The 21,425-nt window shown below is 29.5% G+C and overlaps 1 protein-coding gene across 2 annotated transcripts; it reads right to left on the bottom strand.

Moving 5' to 3' along the window:
- Positions 1 to 838: 838 nt before the first annotated feature.
- LOC111619655 (max dimerization protein 1-like) lies at positions 839 to 20,182 on the bottom strand. Of its 2 annotated transcripts, XM_023361418.1 has the most exons (6): positions 19,982 to 20,182; positions 19,731 to 19,821; positions 19,395 to 19,424; positions 9,625 to 9,739; positions 8,660 to 8,837; positions 842 to 1,762 (listed from the first exon to the last, which is right to left on the bottom strand). In XM_023361418.1, exons 1-6 carry the CDS (start codon positions 20,034 to 20,036, stop codon positions 1,626 to 1,628), a joined length of 606 nt encoding a protein of 201 aa, XP_023217186.1. In that variant the 5' UTR covers positions 20,037 to 20,182; the 3' UTR covers positions 842 to 1,625. The 2 variants fall into 2 exon arrangements, with proteins under 2 accessions (XP_023217187.1, XP_023217186.1); XM_023361419.1 differs by lacking the exons at positions 19,731 to 19,821; positions 19,982 to 20,182 and adding an exon at positions 19,516 to 19,724 and having other exon boundaries at positions 839 to 1,762; positions 19,395 to 19,443.
- Between the last annotated feature and the right edge of the window lie 1,243 nt (positions 20,183 to 21,425).

The raw sequence follows: 21,425 nt of genomic DNA, 5'->3' as shown, positions 1-21,425 counted from the left end.
GCCCTTTTGTAAAAATTTCCAATCAGAACAAAAAAAATAAAAATAAAATAAAATAAAATTAAGTATAGTTAAAAATCTGTAACAGAAGAGAAAGGAAAAAAAAAATAATATTACAATTTTACTTTTTCTAAATTTAAAATGGAAAGTTTCAGATCTTCCGGAACTAAATTATCCATGGAATCTAATATTTTCGAACGTGTCATTCATCGAAGTATATTCTACCATTTGTGAATCCTTCTTCTATAGATAAGCACACCATTAAAATCCACAATTGATTGAAGAGATAAACAGGTACTCGATGTGCATATCTTCGTATTCAGCAGCTTTAATAGACACATAAGTGCTCCTGCCAATAATCAACACTGGCCAAATTTTTAAATTGGTTTTTTTAAGTCTTACGTTTGTAACAGGTGAAACATATCCGTGGACATTAAATCCGAATATTTATTATATATATCCCTCTTTACAAACTCAGATAATAGAACTAGAAAATTAATAATCTTTGGCAGAATAATTTGTACTGGACAATGGTTAAGATTTGTGTACGTTTATCTTCCCATTTAAGGGATTTATCATAATAGGCCTACTGACCATTTATATATATATTTTTTTTAATAAATTTATTTTTTTTCCTACTGAGTAGGATTATGGTCCACTGGTTCGAGTTGAATTTCCATTTTCTTACCGTTAATCGAAAGCAAATAATTATTGGAATTTTTTATTTTAAAAAATAAAAATATTTATCAGTAAATACTGCTATTTATCGGTTGTTAAATACATTTAAAATTTTAGATTTATTATTTTATTTTTTTTAATTAATTAATTAATATATATATTTTTTCTTTTCTATTCTTTTGGTTTAAATTAAATAATTTATTTCTGTTAGCAGAAATTTATTTTTATTTTTTAAGCTGGAGCCTAAAAATTAAAAAAATAAAATAAAATAAAGTAGAATGATATCTGAAGGTCATCCATTTATCACTTTAGTCAACAAAAAATAAAATTTTTCTAATCTCAGTCAAAATAAATATTTTAGGCCTTGTGATATTATAAGCTACGTCTGGAAATAAAGACTTTTGTTGCACTTTTGTTTAAAATAATTTAAAAGTTTTTTTTTAAAAATGTAATTATCAATTTCCATTCCTCTTGATGGAATTCAAGAGATAGAAGCTGCCTAAGGACTGATGCCAATTCCAGCTCTTCCTATGAAACAATTTATAGTGACCAAGTCACTAATTGTAGTATGTTACAGGAATATATACTTTACGTACTCATTCACTCATTTTTTTCAAACATCTAACACACAGACTGTACATTCCATTAGGTAGCTCCGAACAAGTCAATGGAGATTTAACATGTAGGTGAGCATCCGCAAGAAATGCATATTTTACACATTCCGAAGGAAAATGCCCACCAAGAAGTCCGCGAATATATATTTTTTTTAAAGATGACCGTACTTTAGTTTATTATATAATTTTTTAATGTTTTTTTTTTTTTCAGGAGAGGATTAGAAACGATTTGGGCAGTCCATGTGATAATTACTAGATCCTTTTCATTCTGTATCAGCGCCATCATCAAATGAAGTATTGCCCGTTGGTGTCGAATGTTCAGATGAGTAGGCAGTGTTAAATGGATCCGTTTTCTCCCAGACTGAGACGTTTGGTGCAGATGGACACTCCTCCGTCACTTGTCAGGCTCTGGATGCTGCTATGATCATCAGTATCACTCTGACTGCTATTGTAACCCACTATATCCACCTCATCTGTAACGAGAAAAAATGATTCTTAATAGATTTGTCAATGTGTAAAATTTATATTATAACAAAAAAATGTTTATCCCCCCTAAAATCATTAGAAAATGCTTTTACTTTTCAATCCGAATATAAATAAACAAAACTGATATTGAATATATGTTCATATCTTATAAAGGTTTATATTATAAACACAGTATAAACGGAATAAAATTTGCAACGTATCATGACAGATGTAAAATTTCATGGCTAAGTTAACAAAAAGCATGCAGACGATGTTGTAAACACCATAGATGTAAACGTATCACCAAGTTAAAATTCCAGATAGAGATCCAGTTATCAGCTATTTATAAGGCATTCAATAATAACTGATAATTTATCTCATCTTCAATAGGAACTTAGCTGCAACAAGATACGATATCTTAACAAAACGCTGCAGATTCACAATTAATTTTAAATTCACCAATTTAATTATAATTGTTACGTGATGTAACACTTGTAATATGCTAATGATTTTTTTTTTTCGCAAATAACATTTAACCCACATAATTAAGTGATTAATTAACACTTGTTTTTTAAATATTCTTAGTAAAATTATACAAATTGAAAAAAATCAAACGTATAAAAGACCTTTGATATTAATGGAGTTTGAAAAAAACTGTCCCAGTTATTATTAAGGACAGGATAATTGATGTTTAGATCTATAGTTTCGACATAGGATTTGAAAGATGAAGTGTAAATCGAACGATGAGACTCGAACGTTCTGTAATTTCATATCCATCTTTAAAAACACAAAGCGACGACCGCATTTAGTCACACCTCATTGTCAGCAAAAGTACTCCATGCATGGAAAAAAGTTTTCATTATTCAATCCACGCGTATAATCTCAATAGATAGGTCCACTGCATGAACATTATGGCACAAATCAACCTGTTGTGTTACTTTATAGGGTGGGGCCCGAATTCTACGACCGAAACGTGACCTCTGGCTGCTTCTCTTCTATATCGTTGACCAAATCCAGATTAAACTTAACGATTCGTAGTTACTTTTCGTTTAGGTGAATAACCTTGCTTTACCTGACTTTGCACTGCCCACGTTAACCGCGTGCAGTTCAATGGTCTAGACTCGACCTTTACTGTCAACATGTCTATTTTATGGGTGAAGACCTTTAACTGTTAGGAAAATGGTTGTAATAAATCAACATCCTGATTGGAAGTTAGATTTGCGCCTATCGTTTACTTGCTAGTTGGCTTTCTCTATGGGGCTTTCTGCTCCGAACTCTTTGAACTTAGGTCATCATCATCAATCTTCGCCGTACGCAGAATATGGTTTCATTTCTTGCAGAATAGACCATTAATGCCTAGACAGGTCATTAATGAAATGATGCATTATTAACCTACTTATACCTCTTTTGTAGATGAAAGCCTATCGTGATTTAAGATTAAACACTGCGACATTCTCTCGGTATTTCTATACAAATATATTTCTAGAATTGAAGGGATTGAATTTAGAACAAACCATGGTTAGATATTTTAATGGGTAATACGAACGTTAAAAGGAAACCATAAAAAATGCAGGACAGGATGACAATTTTAAAATTCTGAGAAATAAAAATTTGGTTATGTGACGTACACACAAATATTTATGTGAAAAGTACAGAATCAGTAGAGCAGCACTCACCATACAAAAGACAATTAAAACAGTAAAATCAGGCCACTGGGAATTGCTGTTACTAATTTGAAAAAAAATGATTATTTTAATTTTAAATTCTGTCATTTTTTCGGTTTATTTCACTAGAAATGATAAAAATTTATCCTTTTATATATAAATGTAGTTTGATGCAATTATTAATTATCAAGAACATCGATATATTTCCTTTATAAACAATATAAATTCTAATGAAAAAAGGTGTGACAAAAAATTTATAAAAACCAATAATAAGAAAATATTGCAAACAGGAAATAACCTTTTAACCATTTCAGAGCATATTGCATCACTTCTTCCTGACCGACAAAATCTTAAGTTAACTTCCTTTTCAGAAAAATTCCCTAAATTTATATTAGCCTATTTAACTCGGGCCTACTGTTCCTAAATTTTTAAAGATGAAGAATAAATTAATAAATAACAGGTTCTTCTATGAGGATTTTTTACGTCAAAATTTTGACAAGTTTGACACAGATTTAACCTTTAGCTTCGCCATAATCTGGCTCTTCTAGACATGTTCTTTTTAATTTTTTTTAAGTTATAATGGTTATTTATTTATAAAAACCAGATAAGTTTGGGTAGCTGTCATAAAAGTTTGCTACTAAACTACACATTTAGACTTCATTTACTCGAAGAAAACAGTTCTGAACAGGAAGAAATTATGTTACATTAACCACTTAAAGAAATAAAAAGAAAATCAGGACTATTTTTAGTCTTTTCTATATTTTTAATAGATTAAATAATAAATTATAACAGTGAATAAAGTGAATGATTTGCTATATAAGTTCCTATATTGTTAATATATTACTTGGAATATTTGATAATAAATCTTTCAAAAATGAATTTAAAGTTCTAAAATTATTCTGAAGAGTAAAATAATAGGTTCTAGTTTTCATAAACAGAATGCAGAACCCAGATAACCAGATTGGGTAAACAAGAGCATGTGAGAGTGTTCCACGTGTTAGAGTCGACCGGGCGAATGACTGTCCTTGAACTCAAGCAATAAAATAAAAAAAATGGGGCGTTAGAAGAGAGGGAGGTTGTCCAGCATCTCAATCAGTACTTCAGTAGTAATAGGCATATCTCTTAACACTCATATAACCTCACCTAACCGAGTAAAACAATGGAGGAGAGGTTATAAGGTCGTACAACGACGCAGTCACGTTCACAGGTCGCTGGTCAGAGATTCACGTCTTTCTACCCGCCTTTCTGGCGACACCACCTAAACTCTCGTCCTGACCCTGTTGTTGCATGAATAAGCAAGCCCCGAGCAATATTTGATTTTTCTGGTAACTTTACCATTAAATTAATCTCCAATTACACCAGAAGCAAAAAGATCTACGTTACACTATTTTTCATTTATAGCTTCAGGGTACCCGATAGCTGGAGCTAGTAAGTAGATGAGGCCAGCTCTTCCCACGTACTGTACATAGGGGGGATTTTTGTCTTTTTGAGGCCTGTAACTACCCTTCTCGGTTCGTGTAGTTATACATGGATTCAATGCAAAAATAATACAGAGCATAAATAATAGGGCTTCTATTTAGTACGGTGTGACAACATAACGATAAAACGAATTACTACATCGCTGTTTTTTTGGTTTTTTTTTGTAACTTATCTGCAGGGATCTAACTGCACTAACAGCACCGGCTATTTTAGTCGAGACCTACTAGCATGGCTGTTCATTGTCCATTTATGATATCCTGTTCTATAGTTCTATGCAGCACTGCGGGTTTTGCTTCTTGCTTCATTTAGCAAAGAAAGAAAGAGTTTTTTTTTTGTGTGTGTGTGTGTGTCAGCTTTCTAAATGTTGTTTTGTATTTAAATTTTAAATTATTTATTTTATATAGAATTTATTATCATTTTTCTATTTATTGTAATAATTTTCATGACTATACGTGCTTTTTAAGAGCATAAATTTAAAAAGATAAAGAAACTTGATATATACATTAGTCCTATATATAATTCTTGTTAAATAATTGTTAAGAACAAAAAAAACAAGCGAGAAACAAGGGAAAAAAGTCATAGATTTATCCAAACACTTTAATTTTTGCAAAGTATTCTTTGTGTTATTGGAGATGACACAAAAATTAAAAAAAAAAAAAAAAAAAACGGGTAAGATGATTATAAAATTAAACAGATTAAATTATCGGGTGAAAGATTAGTATCTAAACTTTCCATGCATAAAATACTAGAGATAATAAAGCAAGTTTAGCTGTGTCGAACTCGTTTCAGAATCGGATCGGTTAACACGTGGTCAGAAAATCGGAAACAATGATCCAAAACCAGAAGAGTAGCAAAGGATGAAAAAGCGACAAACCATAATAAAAACTAGATATAGGATTGGTGACGTCATCTTCAGTTAGTACAGGCTGTAAATAAAGCTTTTACGACACACTGGCCATCGACTACAATAGCTTCGAAAAGTTTTGTATCGTTTATTGTTAAATGACTCTTCTCGCCTTTTTTTTTTCTTCTTTTACCTCTTTTTAGAGTCGATTGTTGCCAATAAAATTGTATCAGAATGTTAAAAAAAAAGGTATGAAGTTTCTCAGGAAAGATATACATTTTCTGCACAAACATTCAAACTTTACGTAATGCTTAACAAATCGATAAATTAATTTTTATGCTAATATTATAGGCTACTTTATACATATTCAAATTATTGATATAACGAGGAGTTAGTTCTCAAATTTATTATATTATTAAAGAATTAAATTTCACAGAAAAATATAGATATTTTCTACACGAATATCTCTACCTCATAAATATGTAAATAATGTAAAAGTTTAAATGAATCACGTTAAAATCAATTTTTTTGTTTCTTTTTATAGTTATTATACTTTAAATAAATTTAAATTATTAGTAATTAATTTTACGAATTAATTTCTTATTATATTACACTATTAAAATGAGAAATTTCTTTGGAAAAGTAAGCATTTTCTGTATAAATATATAAATAATCCTTAATTATGAAAAGCTCAAATAAATCACTTTATTTTAAAATTGAATTCTTATTATTTTACATAATTAAATTATGAAATTTTAAAGAAAAATAAGTTTTTTTTAAAATATATAGCCTATATATTAAATTTCTAACATAAAAATATATAATTAATATAAAATCTTAAGCAAAATATTCTAAAATTAATATTTATGAAAATATTATATTTAATATAAATTCAAATTATTGATAAATTTAAAATTTAAGTTCTTTTATTATTAAAGGAAACAACATATTAAAAATTTAGGTTAATATTCCTGTAAGGTTATCCAGTTTTTAAATTGAAATTAAAGTATAAAACAAAGAAATTATTCAAATAAAATTATGATTTACGTAAATATTTACATTAAAATCCCGAATAAAGTTTAAATACAAAAATATAGTATAATGCATATCGTGTATTAAAAGAAAAATTGCCTCACTTCTCTAGAAAACATTAATATTAAAGAGGCATACAGTGTTATTAATTTGAAATATAAAAATATTGACCTTAAATATTTTTGTATTATAAAAAAAAACTAATATAAAATAAATTTACTGCAGTTTTTTTTTTTTTTAAAGAGAGAGCAGCTGAAGATTTTTACTCCCTGAACTAAGGGTGGGTCCTTTATATGTTAAATTTAACCTAAGGTTAAAGGGGGCTCGAACCTAAAATTACCTCTCAGACCCAGAAATTCTATTTGCACCCGGAAGCAATGCAATTTTATATGCAATTTTCCTCTCTTCGCTGCTATTCTAGATTAAGAATTCTAAATTGATTTAAAGATAATATTTTGTATAGAAAATTGTATACTTATTAACATTTTTTTCATATTTCTAAACTATAAATTTTTACCTTTTTAAAGTAAACTCGTGTATTACAAATGCTGATTAAGTTTAAGCACGTTTAATGGGTCTTTTAATATTCCCGGAGTTACAATGCATGCTCTTTGATTTACTTGATAAACAGAGCAAACAAAATATAATTTTATATTTAATTTCTATTATTTTTTTTTTTACTTAATCAGCAATAAATAGGATATATTCAAAAGCTGAAAAAGAGAAACTTTAAAAAAAAAAAAAAGAATATTTTTATAACTTTTTCAAGTATTTGAAAGTAGAACGTAAACAACTATTTGATTATATATTATATATTTGCCATATTTGAAGTAACATATTATGAAAACTCTGGTACTGTGAGCAACAGTTAAAAGTAGTTCAAGGTTGGGTAATTTTTGTATTCCAAGAAACTAGCAGGTGTAGTAGTCTAAGGTGAATAAGGTTCTGTCCTGCACAAGCAGTGATTGTAATTTTGGCAATGCTTCAACATACTTGCTATATCTACGTATCTTACAATAGTGTTCCGTGAATAACTTTTGATAGCTTTGCATTAACAAACACTAAAACACCGGCTCCATGTGCTACATTGACATTGATTGTAATCGTCACCTGAACTAATCTATCAAAATTGAAACAAAAAAAACAAAGTTCATTTAGCTTTTATTGTTATTGTTTAAAACGTAATTCGATTTTTAATGATATTTTCTATATAAATTTCTATTTTTATAACTGTAAAACTCAAAAAAACAACTGTCAAAGTTTCGATTTTTATACATAAAAGTAACTTTTAGTTTTAAAATTAATTTTTTTTTTTTAAATAAACTTTTCAAAAAAAAAAAAAATATAAAATTAATATAGGCCTACATTTCTGTTAAAAATTAAATTTATTTAAAATGAATTTTTAAAAATGAAAAAGAACCCTAAAAACCTGCTTATGTTTGAATAATGTTCTAATTTATTATAAGGCCAAAACAGAAATACTTATATAAATAATTGTAAACAATAGTGGTTTGATCTAAAATTATTTCCGTGTTCTATTTTCCAATTTTTTAGATAATTTTTGTAAATTTTTTAATGTTTTTCCACAATGCTAAAGGCTCTATATTAATTATTTTCATGATTACTTGTTAGCAAAAAGGGAACATAAATATAAAAAAACATTATTTTAAAAAGTGAACTAATGACACTAAGAAAGATTTTTACTGTAAAAACCTGATAAATGGAAGAAAAAGAAATGGTGGCACGATGCGAATCATAAATTTAAATGTAGAGAAGAGGCCCACTTCGCCCAGAATACGTTAATAGGCTATATTCACTATTATATAAGTAAAAACTAAAAATAGCACAAAATGTGCCCGAGGTAAATGATCCAATTGATGGGTCACCTGTTTCTGACGTGGAAGATGTCGAGGGTGATGTCGAACTGCACTCACTGACACTTCTCCGTTTCCGTTCGTAATGGAATGGTCCATTTAGCTGATCCAATCTCCGCCTGAGATATCTCTGCTCCCTTAATAGCTGTTCCTTTTGTACCTGATGCTTCCTATCTTTGTCTTCAAGTGTCTGGAAAGAATCATATTCTGAATGTTTCATTGATTTTAAGTAGGATAGGCACACTTCATCCTAATAACCTATTGATAGATTTGAAAGTGGAGTAGGGATTTAAAATGGTTTGCATCTCACTCCATTCTGTACAGATTTTCAGCTCTTATAAAATTTAATGACTGTATTATTTTCTTACTATAATCCCTCTAAAAGACAAAATCATTACTGTGTAATCCTGAATGAAGAGTATTATATTAAAGTCGAATATTAAATAAAAGTTCAAGTTTAATTCTTTAGTAGTTATTTGTAGGAAGTTAAATACGTTTAGGAGAAACTTAGAAGTGCATCGATAAGCACATGTCTTTATCATGAATTTAAATAAGCCTAGATAAATTCAAGTTTAAACAATTTTTAGTTTACGGTTTCTTTTTTAGAAAAACTAAAAAATACAAACAGGTCCTCACAGAAGTCGAGAAAGGCCAGAGTCATTTGTATTTTTGGAGCTCTTCATATTAGAAAATAGCGAAATAGAAAATAAAATTCTAAATTTGAGGCGTTTTGTGGATATCAATCCGGTTCAACTAGCCTTTCTGGATCCCTTTATGATAGGCCCTGAATATATCATACTGTAAATAACTGATAAGAATATTAAGGGCATTCGAAACTTTAAGAGAAAAATATTTGACTATATTAAAGCATTAAAAATTATAATTATGATGCAGTAATATATTAAAAGTAGTAATCTTCTATGTGAAAGTCGGTTTAATATATAAAAAAAAAATATATTACTGTATTTTTCGGTTACCTTAATGAAGGATTTAGCTTTGGTTAAAAGACCTAACGTCGTATGGCGATTTGATTCGGGTCCTAAAGGAACGATTTCCTTTAATTTTTCGAGACAATTCCGCAAATGAGCCCGCCTTAAAGAAGAAAAAAAAAACAAAAATAATATGTTATTTATAGAGTTATTGCAAATAGGAAAAAATGAAAACATCAGCCAATACATCTGAATAACTTAAATTTATAAGTAAATGTATCTACTTATTTTTTTTAATTCTTTGTTCTTTTGTGAGTCAAAGCAATTTAAAATTATTTGAAACTGGTGAAAAAAGAACCCTTTGAATTAAATTCCTGTAAGTGCAGAGATCCGAAACGAAGCTGTTAAAAGCAAGTACCGTTTCGCTTAATTGGTTTCCTAAATATTTTACAGGCATTAAACAGCAATCATAACAACACCATAAGGAATGGCCTACTTTTAGAAGAGCTTCCTGAGAAACAATAACTTTGCTTTTTCGAAATGTAGACGTGAATTCAGTCAAGTATGAAGTGTTTAGAATAGATTGATACCAAAACAATTCACGCTTCGAAACCACACAGTTGCGTTTACCAAAATAAATCTGGTCAACGTAGCTATTATACGGTTTCATTCTTTACTATTACTATGTTTAATTTGTAATCTGATAAAACATGCAATATAATGATTTGATAAACTCACAGCCACAATAATTCCTGAAGTATCTTGATGAAACGCAAGTTGAGGGAAAGCCTCTGATACCATTACAATGCAATGTTACTATGACTAATATTGGATGAACATATGTCATTCACAGGGTTAATCCATCCGTCAATTTTTATCTAAATCTAATCGTAATTATATAAAAAAAAAGTCAAGAATTCAAATAAAATACACCCTCGCAACATTTATTTAGATTTATACTTTTTGGTTCTTCAAAATTGATATTTTTGTAAATCATGCTACATAAATTGACGTAGTCATCTGTTCTAATTGATCGTGTCTGTTATTAAATTAATCATATCTAATCATAAATAAGGAAGTGACAAATTGCTTTCTTCAACGTATCTAAATCAACTGAAAACATTCGCACACACCTGACATGATAACAAACATCTCAACTGAGAGGTTCAATGACCCAATACGGACAAACAACAGAGGAGCCAAAATTCTTTCCTTTTTTTAAATATCTGTTTATTCTCAACACTTTCTGAACTGTCCTATAAGTTAAGCAAACACAGAATAAAATAGAAACACGAATCTCTGAAACGAAAAACAAGTCTCGAGTAACGATTCTAATTAAATACTGTCAAACGCATATTACTGCCTAGAAATACAAGAAAATCAATAAGGTAATTGAAATTTAGATGAAGTAAAATGCATTTAATTTTCGTCTCGGACAAGTAGCAGATTATTAGTCAGATCCACCTGTTTACTAATTGCAGCAAAGTGTGGCAGACGGCACGCTTGACACCCATAGTGTTTTTCACAATGGATGTTGCAATGACTCATTAAGCGAGAACCAGAGGCACAATGACGACAATCGAGTAAACTGCTGACAATTGGAGACAAGCTGAATAAACTTATTTGGGTCAAACGTGGTCCTCAACATATCAGAAAATAACCGTGAAAGTAGAATGTTGTCCCCTGTGATTTTATTTTTATCTCGCGATGCAAGTGGTCTTATTTTTGGAAAAATAACGTTTCTTATTCGTTTTTTTTTTTTCGATAAATAACCAACCGACCGTAGTTAGTTATTGATTCGAAAATAACAAATTCAATTTTCATCAAAAGTTACGAAAAAAAAATCAAAGAAGAGAAAGTGACACATAAATCTATAAATGTAAATGTTCTTTGACGAGTTTAATTATTTTAGAATAAAAATAATTAATTTAAGAACAAATTTGACTTTTTATAAATCGATATTTTAAATTAAAAAATGCAAATTAAATTAAGTTATTTTTTTAAAAAAAACATATTTTTTTAAAGGAATTTTTTTCATCACATGACAAGCGTTTGAAATCATTTCAAAATTTTGTTGGCATCAGTGGCCACACTAGCGTTCAAAATACCCATAAGCATACTTCTAAACAAAACATTGAAATAATTTATTTTTGGATAGCTGTTCCAAAATGTTTCGAGATTTTAACCGGATAATTTATTTTTATCACAAACAAAATTTTTAAAGTTATATATATATATAAAAAAAAATATTTAAAATGTTCAAAATAACATCTAAAAATTGCCTCTTATTTCTTAAATAATTATACAAATAACAATAATAACTATTATCATTATCTTTTCGCATATAATAAAAATTTTTCGTGTAAAAATATTTAAAATTTTAAAGACATTCCCATTCTCTAAATCATTTTTACAACTTCTACAAACAGAAATAAAGTAAAAAAAAATACACATTTGTAAGAGTGTAAAGTTGTATAACACATTGAGCAAAACTTAAAAATTTTCTTCCCTCCGGTCCTAAAAATGTAGATGAAAATATTTATTTTTCTAAGGCTTGTCCTAGTTTCTATAAAAACAAACAAAAGAGGAGTTAATGCTATTTATCATAAAATAGCAAACGGATTTAAAATGTTATGTTTGTTAAAATTTTGTCGATGAAGCATTAGATTAAGCTATTGCATCTTCATCAGATTATTTTATCTTGTTTTGAATCCTGTAAATAGGTTAATGCATCTAACTGTTCATTTCTGATAGAAAATGAAATAAGTTTCTTTGTCGTACAGAGGGGAAAGGCCAATTTAACTTAATGCTCTTCCTTTCATGGCCGGAAAACTATTTAGAAGTGTTACAAAAAGAATTTAGCACCCCTTTTTTTCCTGTTTTTAAGTTTTTCTTTTCATCCTTTTCATATTACCGAAACTAAATCTTTTATTCTACAGTTTCGGCTACGCTTAATTTTATAAAGATAAGGTTTAGAATAGTTCGAAAATTATAATTTTCTTTTTTTCTATTCAAAAACAGTTTAGAATATTTAGTAATTTGGTAACTCATAGGCGTTAAAAACAAAAAGAAAAAAAGGAAAAGGAGTTCAGTCACGAGACGTGTTATCAAGTTTCAAAAACAGCAAGGGGTCGCAATCTTTTCAAAATAGGAAGATATATTAAAACAAAAATTTGGCATAAGTAGGCTAAAAAAATAAAATCCACTGATATGTTTTCTATATTAACATAAAGTACCTTAATGAAGGATTTAGCTTTGGTTAAAAGACCGAANAAATTTTCCAGAAAAGTAAAATTATATTTTTTTTTATATATTTTTAAAGCTTCGTAAAATAATCAAGAGTACAAAATAGCAAATCTGAATTTTTTTTAGTTTAAAATTAATTATATAATAATATCAAATAGAATTATGTATTCGTTTTCAGTAATATAAAATATAATTTAAAATATATAAAATAGTATCTTTTAATTATAATAATTATAATGCTTTAGTTTTATGATAATGTATTCAAATATAATAGAGAAATGCAATTATAATGTGATAATTATATATAAATGCTTAAATACAAACATATAGAAAAAGCTATTTAATTATTATTATTGTTTTAATATAAATGTCTTGAAATTAATGTCTCAAAGTAATGTTTGTAAACATTTTTGACATTGATGCAATTAATAATGATAAAAATTATTTTAAACTATAATCAAATGCTTTTTTTTTTTTAATTTCGTACGAAAATCTTTGTATTTCTTACTAAGATCCTGGCCAAATTTAATATAATAATGCATATTAAACAGATAAAATTAGTTTGTGTAGCTCAGTTTTAGGGCTATTTATCAAAACACAGACAGACGAACGAACGATCAAAGCGCTAATTTTTTTCTTCTTAAATCGCTGAAAAGAAGTATTTATGCCCCTCATTCAAGTAATGTCATATGTTGATATGGATTTTGTAATTTGTAAAGAAATATTAATCATTATAATAATTATAATTAAAAAACATTTTTTTCTTTGCTCTTTTGATGCAGAATGTAATTATTTTTAAAGATTATAAATATCTGTTGAAATAACTTTATTGTTCTGACTATTTAATAAAATTCAATTGAATTCCGTCATTCTGACTTCTTTTTTTTTATATATATAATCACGCTATCGCTTTGTTATGTGCTACATTTCCTGTACACATAATAAGCTAATATTGCACGAAAATATATTTTTTTTTACATGAGAAATGGGCTATGTATGCTTTAGAGCAACCGGTTCCTTCAAATTTATCATACCAATTTTGTTTCTTTTTTTTTCATAGTTTCAAATTAATTTGCTTTTCTTGGGTAATAAGCTGACATGAATTGAAGTCGGCAGTGAACCTGAAAGAGTTTAAGTATTTTCATTTATGCAAAATTGACGAGGTCTTTGCCATGAATTTTGGAGTCATTTAACTTCTCTTTCCTCTTTATTCGAGAATAAATGGAACTTAGACAACAATACAAGAGATTTTTTTGAACATTTAATGCAAACTCATTTGCAGATGAGCATTGGAAAGATCAAGGCTTGATGCTCGAATATGGGCTGAGAGTTCGAGAGCAAACGAAAGTTTTGATTTAGTTACCCGTTGAAGATTGTATGGCAATCGGTTCTGAATTCTTTTGTCAAGATTTAAACAAGAATCTAAATTAAAGCAACGTTAGAAAGCCTTTGTTAACTATTCTCTTCGGAAAGTTGGTTGTCTGTTGTAGGATATCCATAACGGTTCTTAAATTCTCACAATTGATCAGAAGCCATCTGGAACCATTTGGTAAAATTCAATTGGTGAAAAGAACGGGAGGCCTCAGTCCCCACAAGTCGAACATTTCGTCTAGGCCTACACCTGGAACTAGAACGGAAGCGGGTGAGGAGACGGATATGAACCATTCCTAACAGCATTTCTGTAGAAAAGGTCTCATTTCCGAACGCCTTGGTTAACGTCAAGGCCGGAAAAAATCCTATTTTTTCCAACAGACTAACACTCATTACGAGATATTGGTTGTAAATCCAATATTTTCTCTGACATTCGCAATTTGAAGGTTTAGCTTATAGATGAAAGTATTACTAAATACCCCGCTTGTGTAAGAGGATTTGTTGGAAGATAAGCAGTGACACAATATTCCTTTTTTGTGAAATAGGCCACTTTATCTAACTAAAATTGTAATTTTAAATTATTGCTTAGGCCAATCACATTAATTAGCCTTTAGTATAAAAAATAAATAGTATGATTGTAATCATTTTGCTAACAAAAACATTCTTTCTAAAATAATTTCCTATTTAGGTAAATTATAACTCGAATTTATAGTGATAAAATCAAGAAATTTAAAGTAATTATTCATCTGAATGTAAGAGAGTTTAATAAGCAATTTTTCACTAAAAATGAATGTTTTTTTTAATTAACATATAAGCTAATAAACGTTATATCAAGGCCTACATAGATACGTGTTTTCCTTTGGAAATGTATCAAAAAACTCAAAAGAACATGCTCTGTATCATTTTGGAAAAGAAAGACGATTTCTTGTCATGGACCTAATCATATCAGAGATATAAAATCATGGCTATCTTAGATCCATCTCCTATTCTAGCCTAGATTCAAACATCGGAAATTCATATCGCAAGCTTTGTCCTGTATTCATTTCTATTTAAAAATATAGGCCTGCACAGCAGCCTACTTTATTAAAAACGGCGTCATGCAGAGCTATTTAATAACCTTATTAACCTAAAATTCAAAATATATACTTTTCTCGGGTTCGAATATTACTTCATATTTAAAATTTTTTAATTAATCGAAAAACACACGGCCGTATGCGGAAACGATATCGATTTTTATAGAAGCGATCAAGGTCACTTATACAAGAATAGTTCATGACGTAGCTTATACTATTATCAATCTACACGTAAGAAAACCAGAAAAGAAAAAAAAAATTAAAAAAGAAATAAAAGGAAATTGTATAATTTTATGGATTCTTAGTATTATTTAATTATAAATCGGGTTTTGTTTCGGTCGAAGCCGCAATAACAGAAAGAATCATCTGGATGTCCAGTCAACTCGAAAGACTTACGAGACAGCGCGGCTTCGTTTACTTGGCAACGTGTCAACTCCAAACACTATTGCCACGTGGTGTTCGGTGGTGTAGCCACCACACCCCGAAGTCACATGGTTCTGCAAATCTGCAACAATTACGTCGTCCATTATTACTAACCAATATGCCCATTATTTAGATTTATCTACATCATTTAGCTTCTGTTTTAATCGCTTAATACGACATTTTTATAACTAAATCGGTAAGAGTTATTTTGCAAATAATTTACAAAAAAGTGAATTTTTTATATTAGCAAACGGATTTAAAATGTTATGTTTGTTAAAATTTTGTCGATGAAGCATTAGATTAAGCTATTGCATCTTCATCAGATTATTTTATCTTGTTTTGANCTTCTTTGTTTCAGAAAAAAAATAATTCTGATCTATAATTATTCTAATTTTTTTAGTAAATAAATTAATAAATAATGAAATATTTAAAAAAAAATGTCACTTTGTTTTTCACTTAAATCATTAAAAATTTGTTTTTCGTAATTTACTCACGCGATTTCTTTATATGATAAGATTAACAATTATTTATTACTCATAAATTAAACTTTGCACAAAGAAATCTCGCGAAAAAAAAATACTATTTTAATCGAAGAGGAAAAATATAATAATTTTTGTAGTTACTTGACTGAACTTCATATACAAAATGAGTAACGGGTAGGGGGTTGTTAAAAATTGTAGATAATCCCCCAGACATTGCCTAAAAGTCGTTACGCTAATTATCTTTAAAATAAGATACAAGTGGGAGAGTCAAAGTAAGACGGTTGGGTTAAACGTCCCTGGAAGTAGTTTGACTAGAAAAGATGTTCGGTCCAGTCAATTATCTTATGAGGGACTTATTTAACATACAATAGGATCACTGACCCTTTATTTAATTATTACTGACATCTGCAGTTGTTCCACTGCTCAAATGATAATTTTTTCTTATTTTTTCTCTCTCTCTCTCTCTTTTTTTTTTTGAAGTAAGTTAAATAGAATAATATCTGATTTTAATTATAGACGAATTATTTAAAATAATATATTTTTTAAACTCTACTTAATGATTGAAATATAAGACATTGTTGTACTTTTTATGTATTTTATTTCGGTCTGAACAACTTAGTAATTTCAGAAGCTGATAAACATGACGTCGAGTTGAGCTTTGCACGCTTTTTTTTTTTCTAGTTATGTTTACAAATTCCATCACCTCCCTCAGACGTCGAGTTGGCTCCAGTTCTCTTAATTGATATACTTTTCCATTCATTATAAAATTCGAAAGTTCATGGAATGAATATTTGCTTCCAATCTTTAATAATTTTTTTTGTTCTTAAGAGTTTCAGAGAAAGCAAAACCTGATATATGCAAGCAATTACAAAAGAAAAAACAAAAAAAAAAGAATTCAAATTAAACAGAATAAAAAAATTATATATATAAAATCTAACTTTTCATTAACGATTCTTGCTATATCACTTAACGAATTAAAAATAACAGTATAGCGTACCACGTGATACGAAATTGTGAATGAATAGAATTGTATCCTCTAATCGTGACGAACAGATTTATAAATTTGTCAATTGTATAAATAGATTTGATATTATTAGGAAATGTAATAAAATACATCACTCGAATATACTAGATTACGTGAGGAGATGATATACAGTACAAAGGATCGATCTAATCCTGAATACAGTAATTTCATTCAACTTTACATAGCCTATACTTAAGTCAATAAAAGTGATAAAAGTAATAAGCAATAACATGATTCGATTAAATAAATTTAAAAATAACATCTCACGTGATTGTCTATAGTAATAAATATTGGTAACTTTTAAGTTTTCGCATGTTGCTAATTAATAATACGTGAAAAATCTTTAACTGTATAAGAGAAGAAAACTGTTTCGAATTCTTTAATAGAAATTTTATATTTTTGGAATGAATCACGTGGTTTAATTGAATAACTAGAGATAATATTTTTAGTATAACTATACCACAGAACGTGATGTCTACTGTGTTGATCCAACGATAAAATTCCTAGCATTTACTGAATTAAATTAATTTAATATTTCATTTTACTGGAGAATTACTAAAACCGAACAATGAGTGAAAAACATGAAGGGGGGGAAAGCGTGCAATAACGAAAACGAAAATTAGCTAACAAAATATTACAACAGTTAGGTTGCAAAAAATTGGTATTACTAATCGACAAATAGGTTACAGACCCTATGTTTTCGGCAAGGTTTATATCTATTCTTTGATAAATAACAGTAATCGTACTGTTAATAAATATCCTTGACATTTATTCAATGATGTAGCAGGTGTTTGATATCATCCTATTCTATACAATTGCCTAAAAAAATATAAGTTCATTCTCACGTATAATCATTAACAAATCCTATTCTCTGAATCATTACAAGAAATGCATAACTACTAGAATATAAATAGAAAAACTTATTATAAACTAAGATATCGTATTTCTCCAACGTACAAGAGTTACTGTTAAACTGATACCTCAATTAAAGCTCAAGTCAAATTCTGTGAATAGCTACAAAGAAAATTTGCTTTTCGTTGCAATTTTTAAAACGGTTGATTACATTTTTGCTGGTTTTTTTTATGAGGAAAACTGAAATTACTTATAAATAAAATTATCGCGTGATTTTTTCGGATGTTTACGTCAAACTTTTCTATGTATACATATGAATAATTTTTTTGTATCAGTTAATCTCATTTTGCGGAAATTTATATAGAAATCATACGATTCTATCCTGTTGTGACGTAACAAATTGATGCACTAGTTATGAACCGTTATGCATTATAAATACAGGATTTAGTAAATCTAAACAACATGCCACCTTCCGAAACACTGTAAAAAAGCATTAGATGTGTGCAAGTTCAAATAGAATAAACTCAAGTTTATATGCAGCCCATATTTTTAAACTGTACAGCGCTCTTTGCTATTTCCTTCAGGATTGCATCCAAAAATATGTGTCTTATTAATAAAACTTGTCAATTTGCCATCTGCCTCATTTAGTATATAAACTCTTCATTAATACTTAAAAAACACTTTACGGCATTTTTAAATAAGTAACCAATGTAGAGACCCGTACTCATCGGCTGTAACGGTTCTAAAAAGGGAAAAAAAATTCCACGTCATCAAGCACATTACGACGTGTAATGTCTCTGTAGCCATATCAGTCACGTGGTGTACTGTCAGAACGACTATCACGTGGCCTATAAACTGCGGTACACAAACCGCCATGTTCGTTATGTATCGTAGAATAGGATAAAATTAAAAATAAACGTTTTATTTCTAACCAAAATGCATTATCGAGATATTGGATAATGGATTGCATTACAGTCGACCGTTTAATATAGAGGCTGGTTAGAACAAGTGACTTCTACTCAAGGTCACGAGATACAACTTGGCTGTAATGTTGCCAATAGTAACTACACCTACTGTATACTAATAAAATCGATTATTTCAAACGTTGTAAGACGATTACATATGCACACCCAAACTAAAAAGAAGAGTATCTATGCAACGTGTTTCGGGTCACGTATACAAGCATAAAAAGTACATTTAATTATTACAAAGCTGTGTAAACATGGAAATCAGTTGTATTGGCTTTTAATGTTTCTGAAAACCATTAAAAATTGTTGAAAGATAATAAAAGCTATTAAAATACTTCTTATTATTATCATTATTAATGAATCAGATGAATAACTTTACCTGTTCTTTTCCAGTTCATTGTGCGATGACCTGAAAGTAAACAAATTGACTAAGAATTGAAAACCGAATAAAATAATTCGAGCGCGATCAAAATATTTTTTGAAAAATTTTAAATTTTTACTGTTTGGATTGCAGGATCGCTTCTGTAGCCCTGTCTCAACCATTTCCGACTGATAAACGAAAGGAGGGCTACAGCGGATCCTGTAGGGAAATGTCAAATGCAGATGGATCGCAGGACAAAAAATCGATTCGACCAAATAAGAACTAGCCTACGGATACTATTTACAAAGAACAAAAAGTGATGAAAGCGGAGGCCAAACGTTAAGAAATTCTTACCTGTTTCCCTGAGTCTTTTTCAATTTTGGTCTTCTTCTATTGAGATCTTCTGGAAGGGGAAGCATCGTGGACGCATATCCATGTTCTGCCTCTGGAAAAAAACAAACCGATGTAGCTATGTCAATCCAGCATTGCACTTATGTCAAAATCAGCTGATCGTCTAGTTCTAGTCGGCATCCATGTTGGAAGGCCTTGGATAAGACAACGATCACGGAGAGAGGCACAGAGTATAGTACAGGTTGAAAGATTACCTCGCTCTCTCCTTTCTATATATTCGGCAGCTTCTAGTAATGCGGCGATGCTCATGCTTGTACTGAAGGTGATACGTTACACTAAAATTCCACAAAACGTATACGTCGTATCCTGCACCTCTTGTTTTGTTCCCAGCCACGCACGTTGCCAGCAGCGTTTCAGCCGATAACTACAAGCTTGGCAGCAGCATTGGAGTGCACCTGACACCGTACCACATGTGATTGGCCAGCCGAAGCGCATTCGAGTATCCGAAGTTGAGATCGGTTATTTTCGTCAGCACCGAGCGCTATCGACCAATCACGAACAATGTTTATTGAAGCCATCAGCCATGCTGTCTGCCCACGTGTTTAACATGCTTCCTTGCAACTGGATGTGTGGGCACTTTCCTTGACACAGTTCCATCAGTCTTGTCAAATTATTCTATATCTATTCCCACTTTTTAATTGGTTTAGAGTTAAAATAAATCTTAGTGTTATTTAACATTTTAAAAGTGGTCGGCTATTGGCTAATGCTATTTGCCATTCACGTTTGATCAATTTTTGGTAGGTCTCTTATTGATTCATCTCGTTCGGAGAGTCAATTGACATGGTTGTTTTGCTATATTTACTGATAAAAATACACGATGAAATCGAAATATAATATCGAGAAATGTTTATAAAAAATTATATATATAACTTATATAGCCTATAGCTAATGAAAAGAGAAAAATGGATAAATTCAATTAGCAGGAAAAATGAGGATGCAACACCTAATGATGTTTGGCACTTAATTAGTGTAGCTTCAATTAGTTAGCTAAAGTTATTTTTTTGGTCAGTTGACAGTTGGCTATTATAATATAACTGCTGCCAATTAGAAAGGCGTTGTCTTTCTTCCATATCACAACGTCCCAAATTCAAAGATCGGTTTGCTATTGTTTAGATTGTTCTGAAAAATACATAACAGGTTAAACTACAGCAGAAGCTCGGTATTTACGATGGAAATTGGAATTTCGATTTTTTACAATAGGCGATAAAGGCATTCAATTTTCATTTGTAAGCAAAAATTGGACTATTTGCATTGATAATTTTTCAGCAAAATTTAAATTCAAAACATTTTTTTTTTTGCTATTAATTAATAAAACATGTGTTTTTAATTAAAAACAACCATGACTTGCGGTTTACGCTCAATATGTGTTTATTTTAGTTATGAATTGTGTTTTATATATAAATGCTTTTAGTGTGTAGTTTTATTTTCAAGCGACCCTTTCGGTTAAAGGTGATTCTATTCAAAGTTAAGAATACAAACAGCAAGCTTTACACATTTTTTCTTTTCCTTTTTTTCTCTGACTCAGACAACCTGTTATTTCCAATTTTGTTCAGAGCGTTAAATCTCTCATCTATAAAAAAAAAAGAAGAAAAGTGGCATTTACATTCCGCCTTCAATATCGAACCCTTCCCAAAACAA

This window comes from Centruroides sculpturatus, unplaced genomic scaffold, assembly GCF_000671375.1.
Source record: "Centruroides sculpturatus isolate CEXI.00-Female unplaced genomic scaffold, Cexi_2.0 scaffold25, whole genome shotgun sequence".
Taxonomy (NCBI): domain Eukaryota; kingdom Metazoa; phylum Arthropoda; class Arachnida; order Scorpiones; family Buthidae; genus Centruroides; species Centruroides sculpturatus.
Note: the sequence above shows the minus strand (reverse complement) of the source record. Positions and strands in the feature narration are given on the sequence as shown.